Below are 15068 nucleotides of genomic sequence, written 5' to 3' on the forward strand. Positions count from 1 at the left end.
AATGGTTCCAGCCAACAAACTGAACGTTTCTGCTTGCGTCACAGTGATTGCTTCACATGTGAAGTACCAGATGCCATTGTTTTGTATCTTAACACTCGCAACAGCTATTCCAAATGTAATAGTTCAATCTTCAGCAGGGGTTTGAAGTCACAGATTGGCAATAAATGGCTTTTAATAGCGTATTTGAAGTACCTCCAAATTTTTGTTTTCATTAATCTCACCATTAAAATTGAATTGAATTAAAACCAAATGTGCGGCGTGAGACAGAACACACATCTAGCTTCCCGAGCAAATCCACAAATATGTAGAATATTCAGTCAATTTCAGTATTGTTCTTTGACCCACAAGAAAAAGCAATATTCTCATTGTGTGCCCGAGGGAGGCCAAATTGAACTCGCCGAACTTGCAGCACAGCTGTACAGTATTACCATCTTTATTAAAGGGTAAGCGTTTGCATCTGTTGTGTGCTTGCGTGCAGGTGGCGGGTTGGAGAGTGGCAGAAATGCTCGGCGAGCTGCGGGAGCTCGGGCGTCACCAAAAGGACGGTGCTCTGCATGCGGGCAGTAAGCGCTGAGGAGCAGAAGGCCCTGGAGGCCGGTCACTGCGAGCACGTACCCACGCCGCAGTCCCTGTCCTCCTGCAACACGCACCTGCCCTGCCCGGCCGACTGGAGCGTGGCCAGCTGGTCAAAGGCGAGTCCCAAACATGTCAAATATAATAATAAGAATAAGAATAATAAGGCACACCGAGTAGTTTGTGAAAAGAACTTTCTGTGAATGTGATGTCAGGGTATTTAGTGACCTTGGAGAAAGTCGTCCGTGCTGTTATTGTCGAGTTCTTCTGTTGTGTGCGTTTTCCTCATTATGGCAGCATAGCGCCACAACACATTTTTCCATCTCAAGCCTTTGACTGACGTCCACAGACTGACCCGCACTGCTAAGAGCCGGCTAAGCACTGCCTCAAGTAGAGGCTTACACGGAGGTCACGTCCTTTGTGTTTTCTTCCTACACTTTTAAGAAATGTTCCCTCGAACTGAATCACGGGGATTGCTAGCATTTTATATTTGATGTATATCTCTGTCAGTTCTTCAGCCGAGGCTGAATAATCTGATTAAGTGATTCACTTCTTGCATTCACTCGATTTTAAGTCGTACCACAACATTCCAGTTATACCCTCAATTTTGACAAAACGCTTTAAAAGTAAAAGCCCGCGCGTATCCCGACCTGAAGTTGTTGTGTGTTTCCCCTCTGTGCAGTGCTCGCTGACGTGTGGGAGCGGAGTGCGTCGCCGCAACGTCACCTGCTCTAGGAACACGGGCGTGGACTGCGACCCGGAGAAGAAGCCCCCCGCTGCGAGCGCCTGCCTCGTCCGCGACTGTCCACGAGAGGTGGACAACTTTGGGGGCGTCGACTGGTCCGGAAGTGGCTGGTCCAGCAAAGAGGTGCTCAACGAGATTGACTCCGTAGCCGACGTCAAGCCTCCTCCCAAACACAGCGCCACCCGGGCGCAGCCGAGGTCTAATGATAATCACCCCGACCACGTTGTGGAGGGAGATTTTCACTATCACAATAAGCTAGAAAGAACCGACCACTCGCCGGAAAACGGGGTTCAAGTCGATGATTTTTACTATGACTACAATTTTATCAACTTCCACGAGGACCTGTTGGACGACGTCGACAGCGACGGAAAAGATTTAGGGGGCGGTCGCGGATTCGATGCTCCGCCGGGGATCAACCCGGCCGGCGGGGTTAAAGAAACTACAAAACCGCCCTCAGAGCCACAGAACACCGATCCGGAGGATGCAAAGGAGAACGGCGACGCAGCGGCCGAGGAGTCAATGCAAACAAATTCAGAAGATCTGAGTGACCTCCTGTCTGAGGATTATCTCCTGCCTGCGTTCCCCACCCGCTCCCCGCTGTTGTCTACCCCTCATTCACTGACACTCAAAGAGACGCGACGGGAGGATGCGTCCCGGCCGGAGAATATTAGCACAATGCCGAGTCTGGTTTCCGCAACCGATGTGAAACGGGGGCAGTATGGAGAAGAAGCTGAAAAGAACTACGACATGTTCCCTGAGGATGTCTCTTCCGTCCCCGCACACCAAGGCGATACCAACGGCACTATAGGCGCGACCGAGGCACGTGATGACTTTACACACGGTCTGGATGGCTCTGCAGAGAGTCCAGAACCAGTTGGCTCTTCCTCACCAGACACTATAAATCAGGTTGGGACTGAAGTCCAGCTGGAAAGTTCTTCTGAAATACCTCAACCAACCAGTCGATCAACGCCTGCCTTCACATTGGAGGGTCTTGGCTTGGATCAGAATCCCTTTGATAGGGTTTACGCCACTACTGAGGGTAATTCGCGGTGGACAGGCCGTGACCTCGGTACAACCTCACCTCCTTCCTCTGAGGCGTCCGCTCACCTCGCGGTTCCCTTCCCGCACATCTCAGGTAACCAAGGGGCCTCCTACGGCTCCGCGCCGACATCTGGAACAGAAATCATACCTCCCACGAGCCCGGAGGGAGCCGCTCGGCCTGCTGCAGCCGATGAGCCGCCAGCCGCAGGGAAACCCACACAAGCCGCCTCCACAGAAGGAACCGCAGCGTCTTCCACATCTCCAGCGCCAAACGAAATGGCGCTTCTCCCGATGGCGAGGAGCAGCAGCAGCAGCACTGACCCGGCCCCCTCAAGCCAGCTTCCGACGAACGCGGCGACCGCTCCCCAGCGCGGAGCCACGCCGGCACCCGCCGGGCCCATTTCGCTAACACACCGACCAGGTCCAGCGCCGACCGCCGCCTACGCACAAGACACCACGGCTGCCTACTGGGTCACCGGCAAGTGGAGCGCTGTGAGTCTGCGTCAGTGCACATCACACATTCTGGTGGTCAGCTTAGACGGTGGGACGGCGCACAGCTGTTTTCTCCTTGTTTTTGCCTCCGGGCCGCTTTGATTATGCAGACACGGCCTGTACGTTGTTTGTGTTGCCCGGAGGCCGCGTTTGATCTGAAACGCCAATTCATGTAGTACTTTTTTTTTCCCGTAACGGTTGCTTCTGCTCCGCGTACGATTGAAAGAATTTGTAAGGGAAAATGTTGCTGTATTTCACACAATGTTTGTGCTTCCAAGCCTGTGGTGTACTCATTGCATTACTACATTTTGGGGTAGTGCTCCACCAGCTGTGGTCTGGGTGCCATCTGGAGGACTTTGGCTTGCAGTACCGGTCCCGACTCTGACTGCGATCCTGCCAAGAGGCCGGCTCCAGCCCAGAGATGCTACCTGCGCCCCTGTTCCACATGGAAACTAGAGGAATGGGGCAAGGTAAGAATAAACTTTATTTTAATGTGATCTAAAAAACGTACCGATGAGAAAGAAAAGCTCCATCTAACAAATAGAAATACTCTTTACTGTTTCCGTACGAGCGGCATCGTCATAGAAAGTGTATAAAAAATGTAAACGAAGCCGTACAGAATGCTCCCACTTGAGCGGAGTTCATACACGTAAAGCTTTTAGAATGCGCGACATAGAAAACCTTTACTGACACTTTACTGATACAAGCTGCAGAAGCTGCTGCTCTTTGAATAACGGGCACTACGTCTCTTCTCCCAGTGTTCCAGGAGTTGTGGCAGTGGCCTGAAATCACGAGAGGTCCAGTGTTTTGACTTGAGGGACCGGAGGCCGCTGCGACCTTTCCACTGCCGGGCCGTTTCCTCCAGGCCACAAACCCAAATGAGCTGCAACATTCAGCCGTGTCTGGAATGGTACACCTCCTCCTGGGGACAGGTGACTCATTTAACAAGTGGTTTGTTTGGTTATTCTGCTTGTGACTTTGTGTATATGTATTTATATACGTATGCATGTGTACTGTTTCCTCACTGCTCAGCAGTTAACTAACTCAAGGCTAAAGGCAAAGGTTAAATAATGCCTTTCATTGTGTGTTTGTGTGTGTGTGTGTTGTCCAGTGCTCCGAGGTGTGTGGGGGAGGTGAACAACAGCGTTTGGTAACCTGTCCGGAGGAAGAACAATGCGACGTGGACCTTCAGCCCAGCAACATCCAATCATGTAACAGTCAGCCCTGTGCCCAGTGGCTCACTGGATCATGGGGACAGGTACATACACAAACACACACAGTTCACACTGAAATACTACTCGTCCTAGAGTATTCCTACCAAGTTATTGGTATTAAATCGAGTCTGAAAGTTTTCATTTTGCCCACAGTCAGTCAAAAAAGAAAGTATTTGTTCTATAATCACCGTCGTATAAAAGCAATTACTATCAAACTGTCTTCTTACTACTTGAAATCTGTTGATATCTGTCGACATATTCGACACAGTGTTGCCGGATTTGGCTCAATCTAATAAGCCTTGTTTTTAATTTCCATGGAGGAATGTGGATTTAATTAGATCCTCCATGTTCACAAAATAAATCTCGACAAGCGGAATCTTCCAGGCACAGATTTTAATATCAAATGTTGTAGTGTCCATTTTAATTCTGAGTAAGATTAGCGAACGATATTGTCTTAGAACAGGCTTTAGGAGGATGCGGGTAAACAGTCAATGGATTAATCTGATCTTCCGCGTTTGTCCCGACTTCAACGCGAGCGTTAATCAGGCTCAAAACGACGAGCAGCACGGACGTTTAGTCGGACTTTACACTGGACACAACATCTGCAAGGACTTTGAACATTTTGCTGAACTTCCTCTGCAGTGTTCGGCTTCGTGCGGTGGCGGAGTTCGGCGTCGCCTCATTAAATGTGTCAACACAAAGGCCGAGACGGACGACGATCTGGATCCAGCTCAATGTGACAGCGAGCTGCAGCCCGAGGGCACCCAGAAGTGTAATCTACAGGAGTGCAAGAGCGCCCCCTCAGGTGAGGAAAGTGATACCTGCGTAGCATCAGCTTGTGAGCGTGACGGCATGCTGACGTTATTTAGTGCAAAAGCTGAGCCCCACTGACCTGCAAGCACAGGTGGTTTGTTCTAATGTGCAGCCTGAAACGTCTGGGCTTTGAACTCAACAGACCTTATTGTACCTTACACCACTTTCTGTGAAGATGTATAGTTCTCTCATTATCACAGAAGCAAGAGTGTTTGCAGTGTTTGCACGTCTTCTCGTCACAACCTTCAACCCCACTGATCTGAGTTATGACTAAAAAGATATCGATCATTGTGTGAAATGCAAGGTGTGGTGGGGGGGGGCTCGAGACCCCTTGACCGACAGCAGAAGACTCCCCGAAAGCCTGAACGGTGTTAAAAAATGTTGTCTCTGCTGCAATTGTCCCTGAAAACGTATATACAATCTCCCCGTGTGCGGCAGCTGTGATTGTTGAAGTTGCAAAATAATTAACCTCAACGTTATACTGCACAAACCCCGTTAAAAATACACTAACAGCGTGTGTGTCGGGCAGGAGGGCGAGGCGAGTGGGAGGTGTGGATGCCGTTGCAGGGCATAGTCACCGCATGAGTTGTTGACGACAACAACCTTGTTTTTGTGTGCGTTTAGGCAGCTGGCCCAGTCGATTGCTTTGGCTCGCATCCATTCAATCTTCTGTGGCATTTGAATATGCAATTTACACAAGAGAAAGTGTTTGATCTTCATAAACCGAGGCTCAAATGATGTTGCTTTGAGTATTTATGCACACAGGAGGAGGTGTTGAGTGAAAGGTCAACCAAGGGGAATTACCAAGACCTCCAACACGAAACGTACCAAATACAGCAAGGCCGGTTTAGATTGCAGCGTGGACATCTGAATGGTTTCCTCATCGGCCAAAATGTTTTATAAGCACGAGATATTTTTCAATACTGAAACAACCAACGACCACATGCAGCAGTGCAATGAACAGCAGCATTGATGTCACTGTGAATCCACCGGCTCGAAGCCACATGCCAAGACCAGTGGAAAGGATGACTAATGTAGCATCAAAAGTCTTCTTTGTTAACCAGTAAAAGGGAGAAAAAAAAGACTCGGATAGAAGAAATTTGCAATCAAAGCCACTGTTCACAAAAGGACAATTATATTCTTCTGCTGGAAACTCATCGTTCACTCAACAATATCCGACTTAGTCCCAAAGCATCTTACCTACCGTTGATCAAAGTTATGGGTTGAAGGCGATGACTTGAACATTCAAACATCTTTTCTTTAATGTGTCTTGTTCTCTGCAGTGGACGGTAGAATAGTTAGTTACAGTAGAAAAGTGGTGTCTGCGTTTAGCTTTAGCTTAGCCTGCAATAAATGGTCCTCACAGCTTAGTTTTCAATATTTGAGCACAGATCTGATTTAACCTCGTCCCTCTTCCGAAATAAATACAAAAAATGACAACAATCTCACATAAATATGAATGGCTTTTGCAGCGTTTTGAGTTTCAAGCAAATCAACAGCCATTCAGATGCTGCAGTGAATCGAGAGCGAGCACAAGACTAATTGGACCAAATATCCGAGTCAATGGAGAGGTGATGAAAATGGAAAGGGTTTGAGTAGATGGTCATTTCAGTAACCAAAAGGTTATATTTAGGTGTTATCTCCTTACATTAATACAATCGTATGTGTTTATTATGTTCCCACAACACAATAAACCAGATGAATAGATGTCGGAGGATAAACCTGCTCTGTCATTTCCCCCATGCTTTTGCGTAACAAAAGTTACGGCCCTGTAAGCTGCACACGGAAGCTGTGTTTTTCATCAGTTTCACGTGGGATCAATGTAGGACCTGGTGTGCAGCGGTTTGAGCCTCAGTCAGGAATAATAATAAAAATTCTGTGTTTGGAGCTGCAGGTCATTAATAGCCCACTGGGAAGCAGAGGTTGGCGAGGATAATGAGATGTCGATGTGAGTCCAACCTTCACAGGGACTGTACACCTGCTTTTAGAGAGTGGAATATATCCATATCCAGTGACCTTTTCTCCAGTCAGATGTGGTATTAATGCTCTGTTCAGCTTTAGCCGTAGCTTTCCCTAAAAACCTCAAAGCCAGCGGGGGGCAGTGAGCCCCCGAAGCGTTTATTTTACATTTATTTGTTTTTGTCTGATGGAGCAATCTGGTTTACATGACCGTAGCCAATTTATTAAATCAATCAAATTAATAAGACGTTTTTAATAAGACATTGGACTGCTTTTAACAGTGCAATGCTACTCATGGAAATATATATATATATATGCTCAGTTTTAGAAAGAATATGTTCAGTAAAAAATGGACGACTGAAATTAACGAAGGATTCAGTTTTTATAAGTAAGGATTCAGTTTTTTATCAGTAACTTTTCTTGTTATAACATATGACACATTGTTTCATAAAGGAACTGCTCAGGCAGGCGATAGAGAACAGCATTGTGTGGTTTCTCAGACATGCCGTGTGTTCCAGGCTCCAGCTCGACCTTGTGCACAACATTGTGGGTGTCGTCTCACCTCAATGCATTATGCATAGTACATGTGTTTTTCTCTTTTAAAAAGAGGCTGTTGTGTGTTTCTATGATCTATGACCCGCAGTCATTGTGAGGACCTGAGGTGCCTTCAGAAAGCAGACAGAGTGCCAGGAGGTCAAATGGACGAATAAGATGTAGGTCTCTCTGGCAAGTAGTGAGCTACATTGTGTGGTTTTTCGAAAGAAGTAAATCAATCATTGAGTCTCAGATTCAGAATCCATATAAACAATCTCTGGACATTAGAAATCTAAGCCTGACATGTAGAAACAAACAGCATACAAATAAAGTTAGGAACGAGTTGGTGGACAGAGTTGGACATTTGGTGGATATCGGGCCAAATATTTCCCTCAGGAGTTGGTGGAGACCAAAATAAGAGCGGAGTGAATATTGGCCTTTCTGGGACACACAAACATGGCTGAATGAATGCTGATGTTCATACGTGTTGCTAACAAGTTCTAGAAAAATTCAAACGTGACCATAGGAATATATTTTTTCTCACTATTTTTTGGGGGAGTTGCCTGTTTTAGTAGTAAAAACACACATTATTTATCAGAAAGTAGCAATATAATTCTATGATTGAGAGTTCAGCAGTATTATTGTTGTTGCGCAATAAACACCTCTGCCTATCTCATCTTTTGTACCAATGATGGAAGGTGGAGAGATTCGGGGAACGCTCCATGTTTTCTTTGATTTACCGCTCACTCTTTTTGATGAAAACCAATGCAAAGCCACATTTGTCAATGTGTGTAGGGGGAGAGGCCGAAGAAGAGGCGTCGCCCGTCAACTTGTTTCACCCCAACAAATGTTGTTGTAGTTGTGAAAGAGTCCCACTGCCTGTTATTGTCTCCGCTCCATATGGAGCATATTGTCCAGTGGGTCGGATATAGGAAATGGGGGGGGTTGAAGACAGGAAATGCTGTGTATTGAGTGGCAGCTGTGGCCTTTGTTTGATGTCATGGAGTTTCTCTGATCTGGGTGACATTGGAAATTTAGCAATTTGCTTTCCAGAGGACTGCTGTAATGCAGAAGCAGCGGGTCCAGTCGGGCGGCGCTCCGATCCAGTGTGTGCTCGCCACGCTGCCTTGCGATTTGTTTCCCGAGTTTGGTCTCTGCACAGTTTGTTTGGGAACATAGTTTTTTTTTGTTGCTATACAACCCTGAAATGGAAAACATGGTGGTGCATACCAAACCGCCTCCTTATTTAGGTTTTCTATCCACTCCCAGAAGCAGCAAAGAGACGAGTTCTTTCCCTCGTTTGTAGAACCAGCACCGTCTTCTTTTAAACTGGATTATTTTATAAGCATGTAAGATTTTTAGACACCGGATTATTCACACGGAATGTCCTTTTTACTGGACGACACTACTTGTTTTTTCACTTTGTGCTTTCATGTGAATCGTTTATGCTGCCGTCATGGCCAGGTGTCCCGCTGGGAAAAGAGATTTTGGAAATCAAAGGGACCATTCTGATGGGAAATAAATGAAATTAAACGTTGAAGGATGGCGCTTGCCTGCAAGCTTGACGGGTGGAAGCCTGTTGCTGAACATGGCAATTAATAGTGCTTCTCATGTCTGGCCCTTTTCTGTTTGAACTCAGTCTCCCAGTCTGAGAATTTGGTCCAACATGAAATATTATTGAATTGAAATTATCTAAATGTGATACGAACATTCATCATCCCTAGGATGTGATTTCCAATCATTTGGAGGAAACCCTGACTTTGCCCTTAGTGCGCCAATGACACTACAATTTATCTGCCACTGCTGAATGTTATTTTCATCAGAACTATTAAGAAGAAATAGATAGATGTTGTCATTTTCGCTGCTGGCTTTAGCTCCCGGTAGAGTTTGAAGGTCCACTTTGATGAAAGATTCCTGCTAGAAACGCTCCCACAATACAAGTCACCTGGTATTTTGTTTAAAAGCTTTTATCTTGACCTGTTTTATCTTCAGTGATTCGACTCGGCTGGTTTTCCTCCTCTCTTCCCTTTGCTGTCCTCGGGACAGGAACTCCCATGTGGGGGGGGGAGTCCTACATCTAATACGTTGTCTGGATGGAGCCAAAACAGTCCCCTCCTCACTGGGAGCCGAGCTCGAAGATCCCATCTCGAAGTAGCTGTGTCCTTGCGTCCTCGGGTGACGAAAGTCGCCTTGAAAAGTCACGTGTCGTTTTCTGCTCTCTTATTTTAAAACCACTATCTGCTGCCTGCAGTCCCCCACAGTTTCGGGGCTCCTGAGAAGCCTTCAAATGATCTAATCTGATATCACACTTCATACGCATGTTGTGTGTATCCCGAAAGTAGAGATGCAACCTGATTTGAAGGAGGTTCAGTTGAGGATTTGCAGGTTTCAGACAACTTTTGAGAGAGGAAATATTCATCCATCATGGCATTGAGACTTTGAAAAGAACATTGCAATTCACATGAGTTTTATGGTTGACCTGCAGTGGGCCAACTCAAGTTGTCTGCTAAGGCCATCAGCGCAGATTCCAGCAGGAAAGTGTGGGTTGATTTTATTTTCTGCTCTGACAGTCACTCCAGGCTCGTGCTGGATGCTAAGGAAGAGGGAAGAAAAGCTCATTTAATCCGTGAAGCACCTCTGATTCCTGCCCACCTGGATGCTCCTCAAGGAGAAGACAAGGAGTTGAATACTGAAGAACTATCAGGCCCTGAAACAGGTGGCGTGAGGATGAAGTGTGACAATTCAATAACCGCCCACGCTCAAATCTTTGTCTGCGCTGCTTTTTCAATTTCATGCTTCTGCTGTAACTGCAGCAGTTGAACAGGCCGGACAGTAAGGAGTCAGAACGCGTGCTCTGGTTGACGGAGACAAACGCCTTTTCACGTTCATTGTAGGTCGTCCTCGAACAGAACTTCTCGATGAGTTGTCCTGTTTGGTTTTTTTTTTTTTTTGTCCATTAGCAGTATACATTTGTGGGAAAACACAGCAACAACCATTTTCATAATGTATTAAATTAGATGCCGCATGCTTTGATTTTGGCACTAGATTCTCATGCAAAGTGTGTGAACTGTAGTGAGACGAAAGGTTCCGTTCTGCTGGAGAATAAGGGCTGCACGGGATCCATATCACCGTATTAAGAAAGATTCTGACGGTATTCCTTTTTCAAGTAAACACATTAATTCATTGACCGCGGCTACACGCTCGCTGGCCAACTCGCTGGCAACTGGCGGGCGAGTTAGCTTGTTAGCGTGTTAGCTTGTTGTGGCTGCTAGTGTTGCCACCAGGGGCTCGACAGACTTTGCAATAAATCGTTTTCTGATCTAATTTACGTTGGCTTTTCCAAAACCAAAAACCCTCCAAACAGACGCAGCTCCTCTCTTTTCCTTCTCTCGTTGTTCCTCCTCTTTTCACGGAGCTGTACCCAACATGCAGTTCGGTGGGGACATTTTTATAAATGTCATTGTTGTTAGAAAGTTATAATAGTGACTCAATCTCAACACACGTAAGACAAGTAGCTCAGGCCGCTTAGAGCTCCTCAATGACGTGTAAAAATACATATTTAGTCGCCTGCCGAAGAGCAACGTCAGGGTAAACGGCGGAACACCTGTATGGACGGTACGTGAGAAGTTCATACAGTAAGGAAATCTTACCGTGCAGCCGCATGGAGAAGAAGGAGTTCTGTTATTGGTGTATGTTATCTGCCTCTGAACTGCAGAATCAGCTTATGAAGCTACTCTCCTCTTCTGGAGCACACTTTGCCGGACAAAGACAGCAAGGTCTTTGTGCCATTTGCATTTTGAAATAGTTCACATTTGCAAGGCTACTGAATACATCACGTACGTGCCTGCATGCTAATTGCCTGGATTCCTGGTTCTATGCAAGTATTTATTAAGATGTTTAGCAGAATTAAGCCTCTATGACAAGCCAGGAATGGAATCCTCCAGGGTAAACAAAAAGAGGGGGTTTCATACTGGGCTGCAATAGAGGAACAGTTACACACACACAGGAGATGTTGAGCTACTTAATCCGGTCCAATCCTCTGGGTTTTGGCTCATTTGATCTGCTTTTTTGTTCTGTCTGAGCCGTGTACCGTTTGAAGGTTTGAGGTTGTCAACTTGTTGGGCTGTCAGTCATTTTCAAAAGAATGCACAAAAAAACTGAACGAAAAGAACAGCGGCACTTAATCTCCAGGAATCTTCTTGATTTATCCGCAAATTTATCATCAAGAAATTCCCAAAGTATCTGTCAAAATGAAATCGACTGTGTCGAACCCACAACAAACAAGCGTGAGCCCTTCCCGGATATATCCTACGATGTTGAGGGGGCCTCACGTTGTGCCTTTTGATTCATTTTATACCGATGTAACAGAACACGTCTCTCTCTCTCTCTCTCTCTCTCACAGGAGCAGTTTGCCGTCGCGACCGGCTGACGGTTCGTTTCTGTCTGAGTCTCCGCTGGCTCGACCGTTGCCAGTTGCCCAACGTGCGAGCACAGTGCTGCAAAACCTGCGGCCAGCGGTCGCTCGCGTCCCAGCGGCACGTCTCGCCGCTGAGCCGCAGGGACGCCGGTGAAATATGAGCCACGGTTTGCAGGTCAACAATCTGAGCCCTTCACTGATTTCCACACCACTACAGACTAATTGCATATTGGTCCCACTACGAAACTCTGCATGTGTTAGCTGGTGGTATTATTACACAGGTTTGACAATAATTGGAAGAATAATAACGCAGTGCCTCGCTCTCAGATAAATAATGAGGATGTAAATATTTTTTATATGATACAGTTTGACTAGAATGTAATTTCATTTAACTGTTTTTTATAACAAATGTGTGGCTACATAAGGGCTTTTCTGTGACTGTAGCCATCCTACTAATGCGTTATTACACATGTAGAGCAATGAACCTTTGTGGTCGGTACAACGCTCTCCTTTCATGGACAGCAGCAGAAACTCAACAGATTAAAGCAGACAGGTAAAAAGCCTTTTTAATTTGCAATGTATTTTTTTTTTTGTATAATCTGGTACAAACGCTACAAAGCAAACAAGGTGCATGATGTGACTTGAATATATATTAGACTGTTTAGTAGGCCCCACCTCCCAACAGTTACTGATGCTACTGCACCTGTCAAGCTTTTCCATCTCACAGATCATTTTTTAAACCGTGGGTCCTGTTGGCGTGAAGCGGCAACTGTAAGAACGGCTACAGTTAGCCAATAAACAGCGCTTATATTCTATTCTATTTAGCAATAGGATATCTCAACTAAACCTAAACCATACCTAATGTAATAAAGATTTGAGGGTATTTTACTGTAGATTGCTCAACGCACTGTTTAAATTCCTTACACTTTTTATTTGGTTTGCCACTTTGTGGCAGCGTTTTTAAAGACTCATAAAAGCATCAAAATTAACATGTTGGCTATTTACTGATATATAAAGTCAAACAAAAAGACCCCAGAAGTTATTTAGGCATCGAACCAAAGTCTCATTCCAAGAACGCGTTCACTTTCAGACAAGGAAACGCAAACACGTGCAGAGATCCAAAGGCTTGACGGGTCTGTGGTGCCTGGTTACGGTTTCTAAGCAATGGTTTGACTTGTTTAGAGAGGAGATTTAGGAAATGGTCAGTCGGTGTGTTTTAATTTCTGCAGAAACTCACCAAAGCTGTAACGTCACACTTTGGCTTTGACGCACACATTTATTTTAAGACACAAAGTAAAATGTGAATGGCGCTGGAGGCCAAACTGGCCCCCAACATTTCGGGTATCGGCATGCCTGAATCACTCGGGATAACTACTTCAATGAAATGTGCATGATTTACATGATTGGGAAATTATTCAAAATAGAGGGAGCTCTGTAAATTAGTTTGTGTGGCCGATAAAGAAATTGGTTTTGTGGTTGTTTTTTTTAACTGTGTTTTTAACTGTGGTTTTTTATAAAGCAACTGAAGTCTCCCGGACACTTTACTCCTGACATTATATCTGCCTGTATTTCCTCATGTTGATCTCAAGGTATCACAGGGGTAAGTGATTGAAAAGATAAATGCTTTTGCCACATACCAGGTAACCGCAGGGAGGCCTGTAGAGTTTGTTGGAGTGCTGCAGCTTTATATAAACATTTCTTACCTGGAAGAGTGAAAGGTCTGTAACATCATGTTCTGTATCTGTAAGGCCTTTGTTTAAAGTAATCCAATTTCACACTTAGCAGAAAATGTATTAATTTAGCAGAAAATGTATTATTGCACTTGCTTTTCTCAGGCATCGCTACACACAACAGTGTGTATTGTTACATCTCACACAGTTGGAATAGTGTAGATTCATAATTTGCTTTTGATGTGTATTCACAATATATATTTCCCTGCCTTCTATATAATGTATTCATGTAAAGGGCTGTTTTTAATGTTGTAAAGCACTTTTTTTTTTTTTTTTTCAAAGTTTACAAGTCGGTGCTCGGAACATGAAATGACGGTAATGTTCATGTGCTTCCTTCAGTTTGATGTCGACAAATCGCATCCATTTGAAATTCTCAGGATTGAATTAGGCCCCTCCCTCTTTGGTTACTGTGATTGGTGCTCTGCCGGTAAAGCTTTTAATTCTAACGGAAAACATTACAAGGGATGGGACAGTAGAGGGATTGTGTTTGGGGCAGCTGGTGGAGCTTCTTGCCAACATCCTTCATTCAAGGACCAGCGCTTTCAATTAACAAATGAGAATGAAACCCACCGGACGATGCTTGTGTGGAAACTTTTTTTTTTTTTACAAAAAGCGCTTACATACAGGACGCTTAAGCCGCCAGATCGTCCGTCCCATCAGCTTCAATCGGCGTGTTTGTACGCTGGGGACCAATCAGCTGAGAGTTGTCAGATGGTCGGGAGAGGCACTAAACAACAATGGCGGCTCCTTAGACGTTTCCATAGCAACAGCCATATCAGAACAGGGGAGCAGAGAATGGCACTGGAGGCTTTTTATCTGCTTGCTATGGGGCTCAGAAAGGGTCTGATTGACAGATGGTTTATGCGAGGACTTACCAAGTATTTCTTTAAAGAGGCCTATCCTTTTACAAACATTTTCCAATGACAGTTTCTCAAATGGCTTTGGGTATCAAACCATCCGGGGGGGTCAGGTTCGCTCTCCGGGTGCCACTGAGCCTCTGCGGGAGATCCGAGTATTTTTATACTGTCAAACTTTCAGCGGATTTTTTAGATTAACCCATTTACAAACATATTGCAGGGTTTGTGAAAGCCTTTAACATTTTCCTCTTCTCAATTTCTGTTTTTTTTTTATTGATTGCTTCTGGTCTTTTTCTTTTTCCAGATTGTACATTTAATGATGATGTCGGTTTCCAAGCACAAAATCAAGACTCTCGCCAAACGGCAATCAAAGCTAATAAATACATTGTCTTCAAAGCAATCAGTTGGCTAATTACAACCTCGGCCGTACTACAATAACATGTTTGGTATTGATCAGTCATGTGTTATTACACCCGGATAATTGCATACTGTGCTTTGAACTGCTAAATAAAACTTTTGGGGAAGCCTTTATGAAATGTTAATTACAAAACCCTTGTGTAAATGCAATGTTCGTAAATGTCAAATAGTTGAAACCATATGGATGCGGCTTTAATATGCTGTTTATAATGTGGGGAATTCATCAGAGAAAGATTCAAACCACTAACAGGTTTAAGAGGATAATGCGGGTTGGTG

The 15068-nt window shown here is 45.0% G+C and overlaps 1 protein-coding gene across 1 annotated transcript in view; it reads left to right on the top strand.

Annotated features, from left to right (window-relative positions):
* Positions 1–14902, top strand: part of adamts7 (a disintegrin-like and metallopeptidase (reprolysin type) with thrombospondin type 1 motif, 7) — a 37976-nt gene extending 23074 nt beyond the window's left edge. Inside the window, exons 18-24 of the mRNA XM_040197078.2 lie at positions 479–692; positions 1256–2851; positions 3169–3321; positions 3610–3783; positions 3963–4109; positions 4708–4870; positions 11774–14902. Coding sequence (XP_040053012.2) covers positions 479–692; positions 1256–2851; positions 3169–3321; positions 3610–3783; positions 3963–4109; positions 4708–4870; positions 11774–11949 — 2623 coding nt within the window. The 3' untranslated portion in view covers positions 11950–14902. The remainder of the gene's footprint in view (positions 1–478; positions 693–1255; positions 2852–3168; positions 3322–3609; positions 3784–3962; positions 4110–4707; positions 4871–11773) is intronic.
* Positions 14903–15068: the final 166 nt, after the last annotated feature.

Source organism: Gasterosteus aculeatus, chromosome 12 (genome assembly GCF_964276395.1).
Source record: "Gasterosteus aculeatus chromosome 12, fGasAcu3.hap1.1, whole genome shotgun sequence".
NCBI lineage: Eukaryota > Metazoa > Chordata > Actinopteri > Perciformes > Gasterosteidae > Gasterosteus > Gasterosteus aculeatus.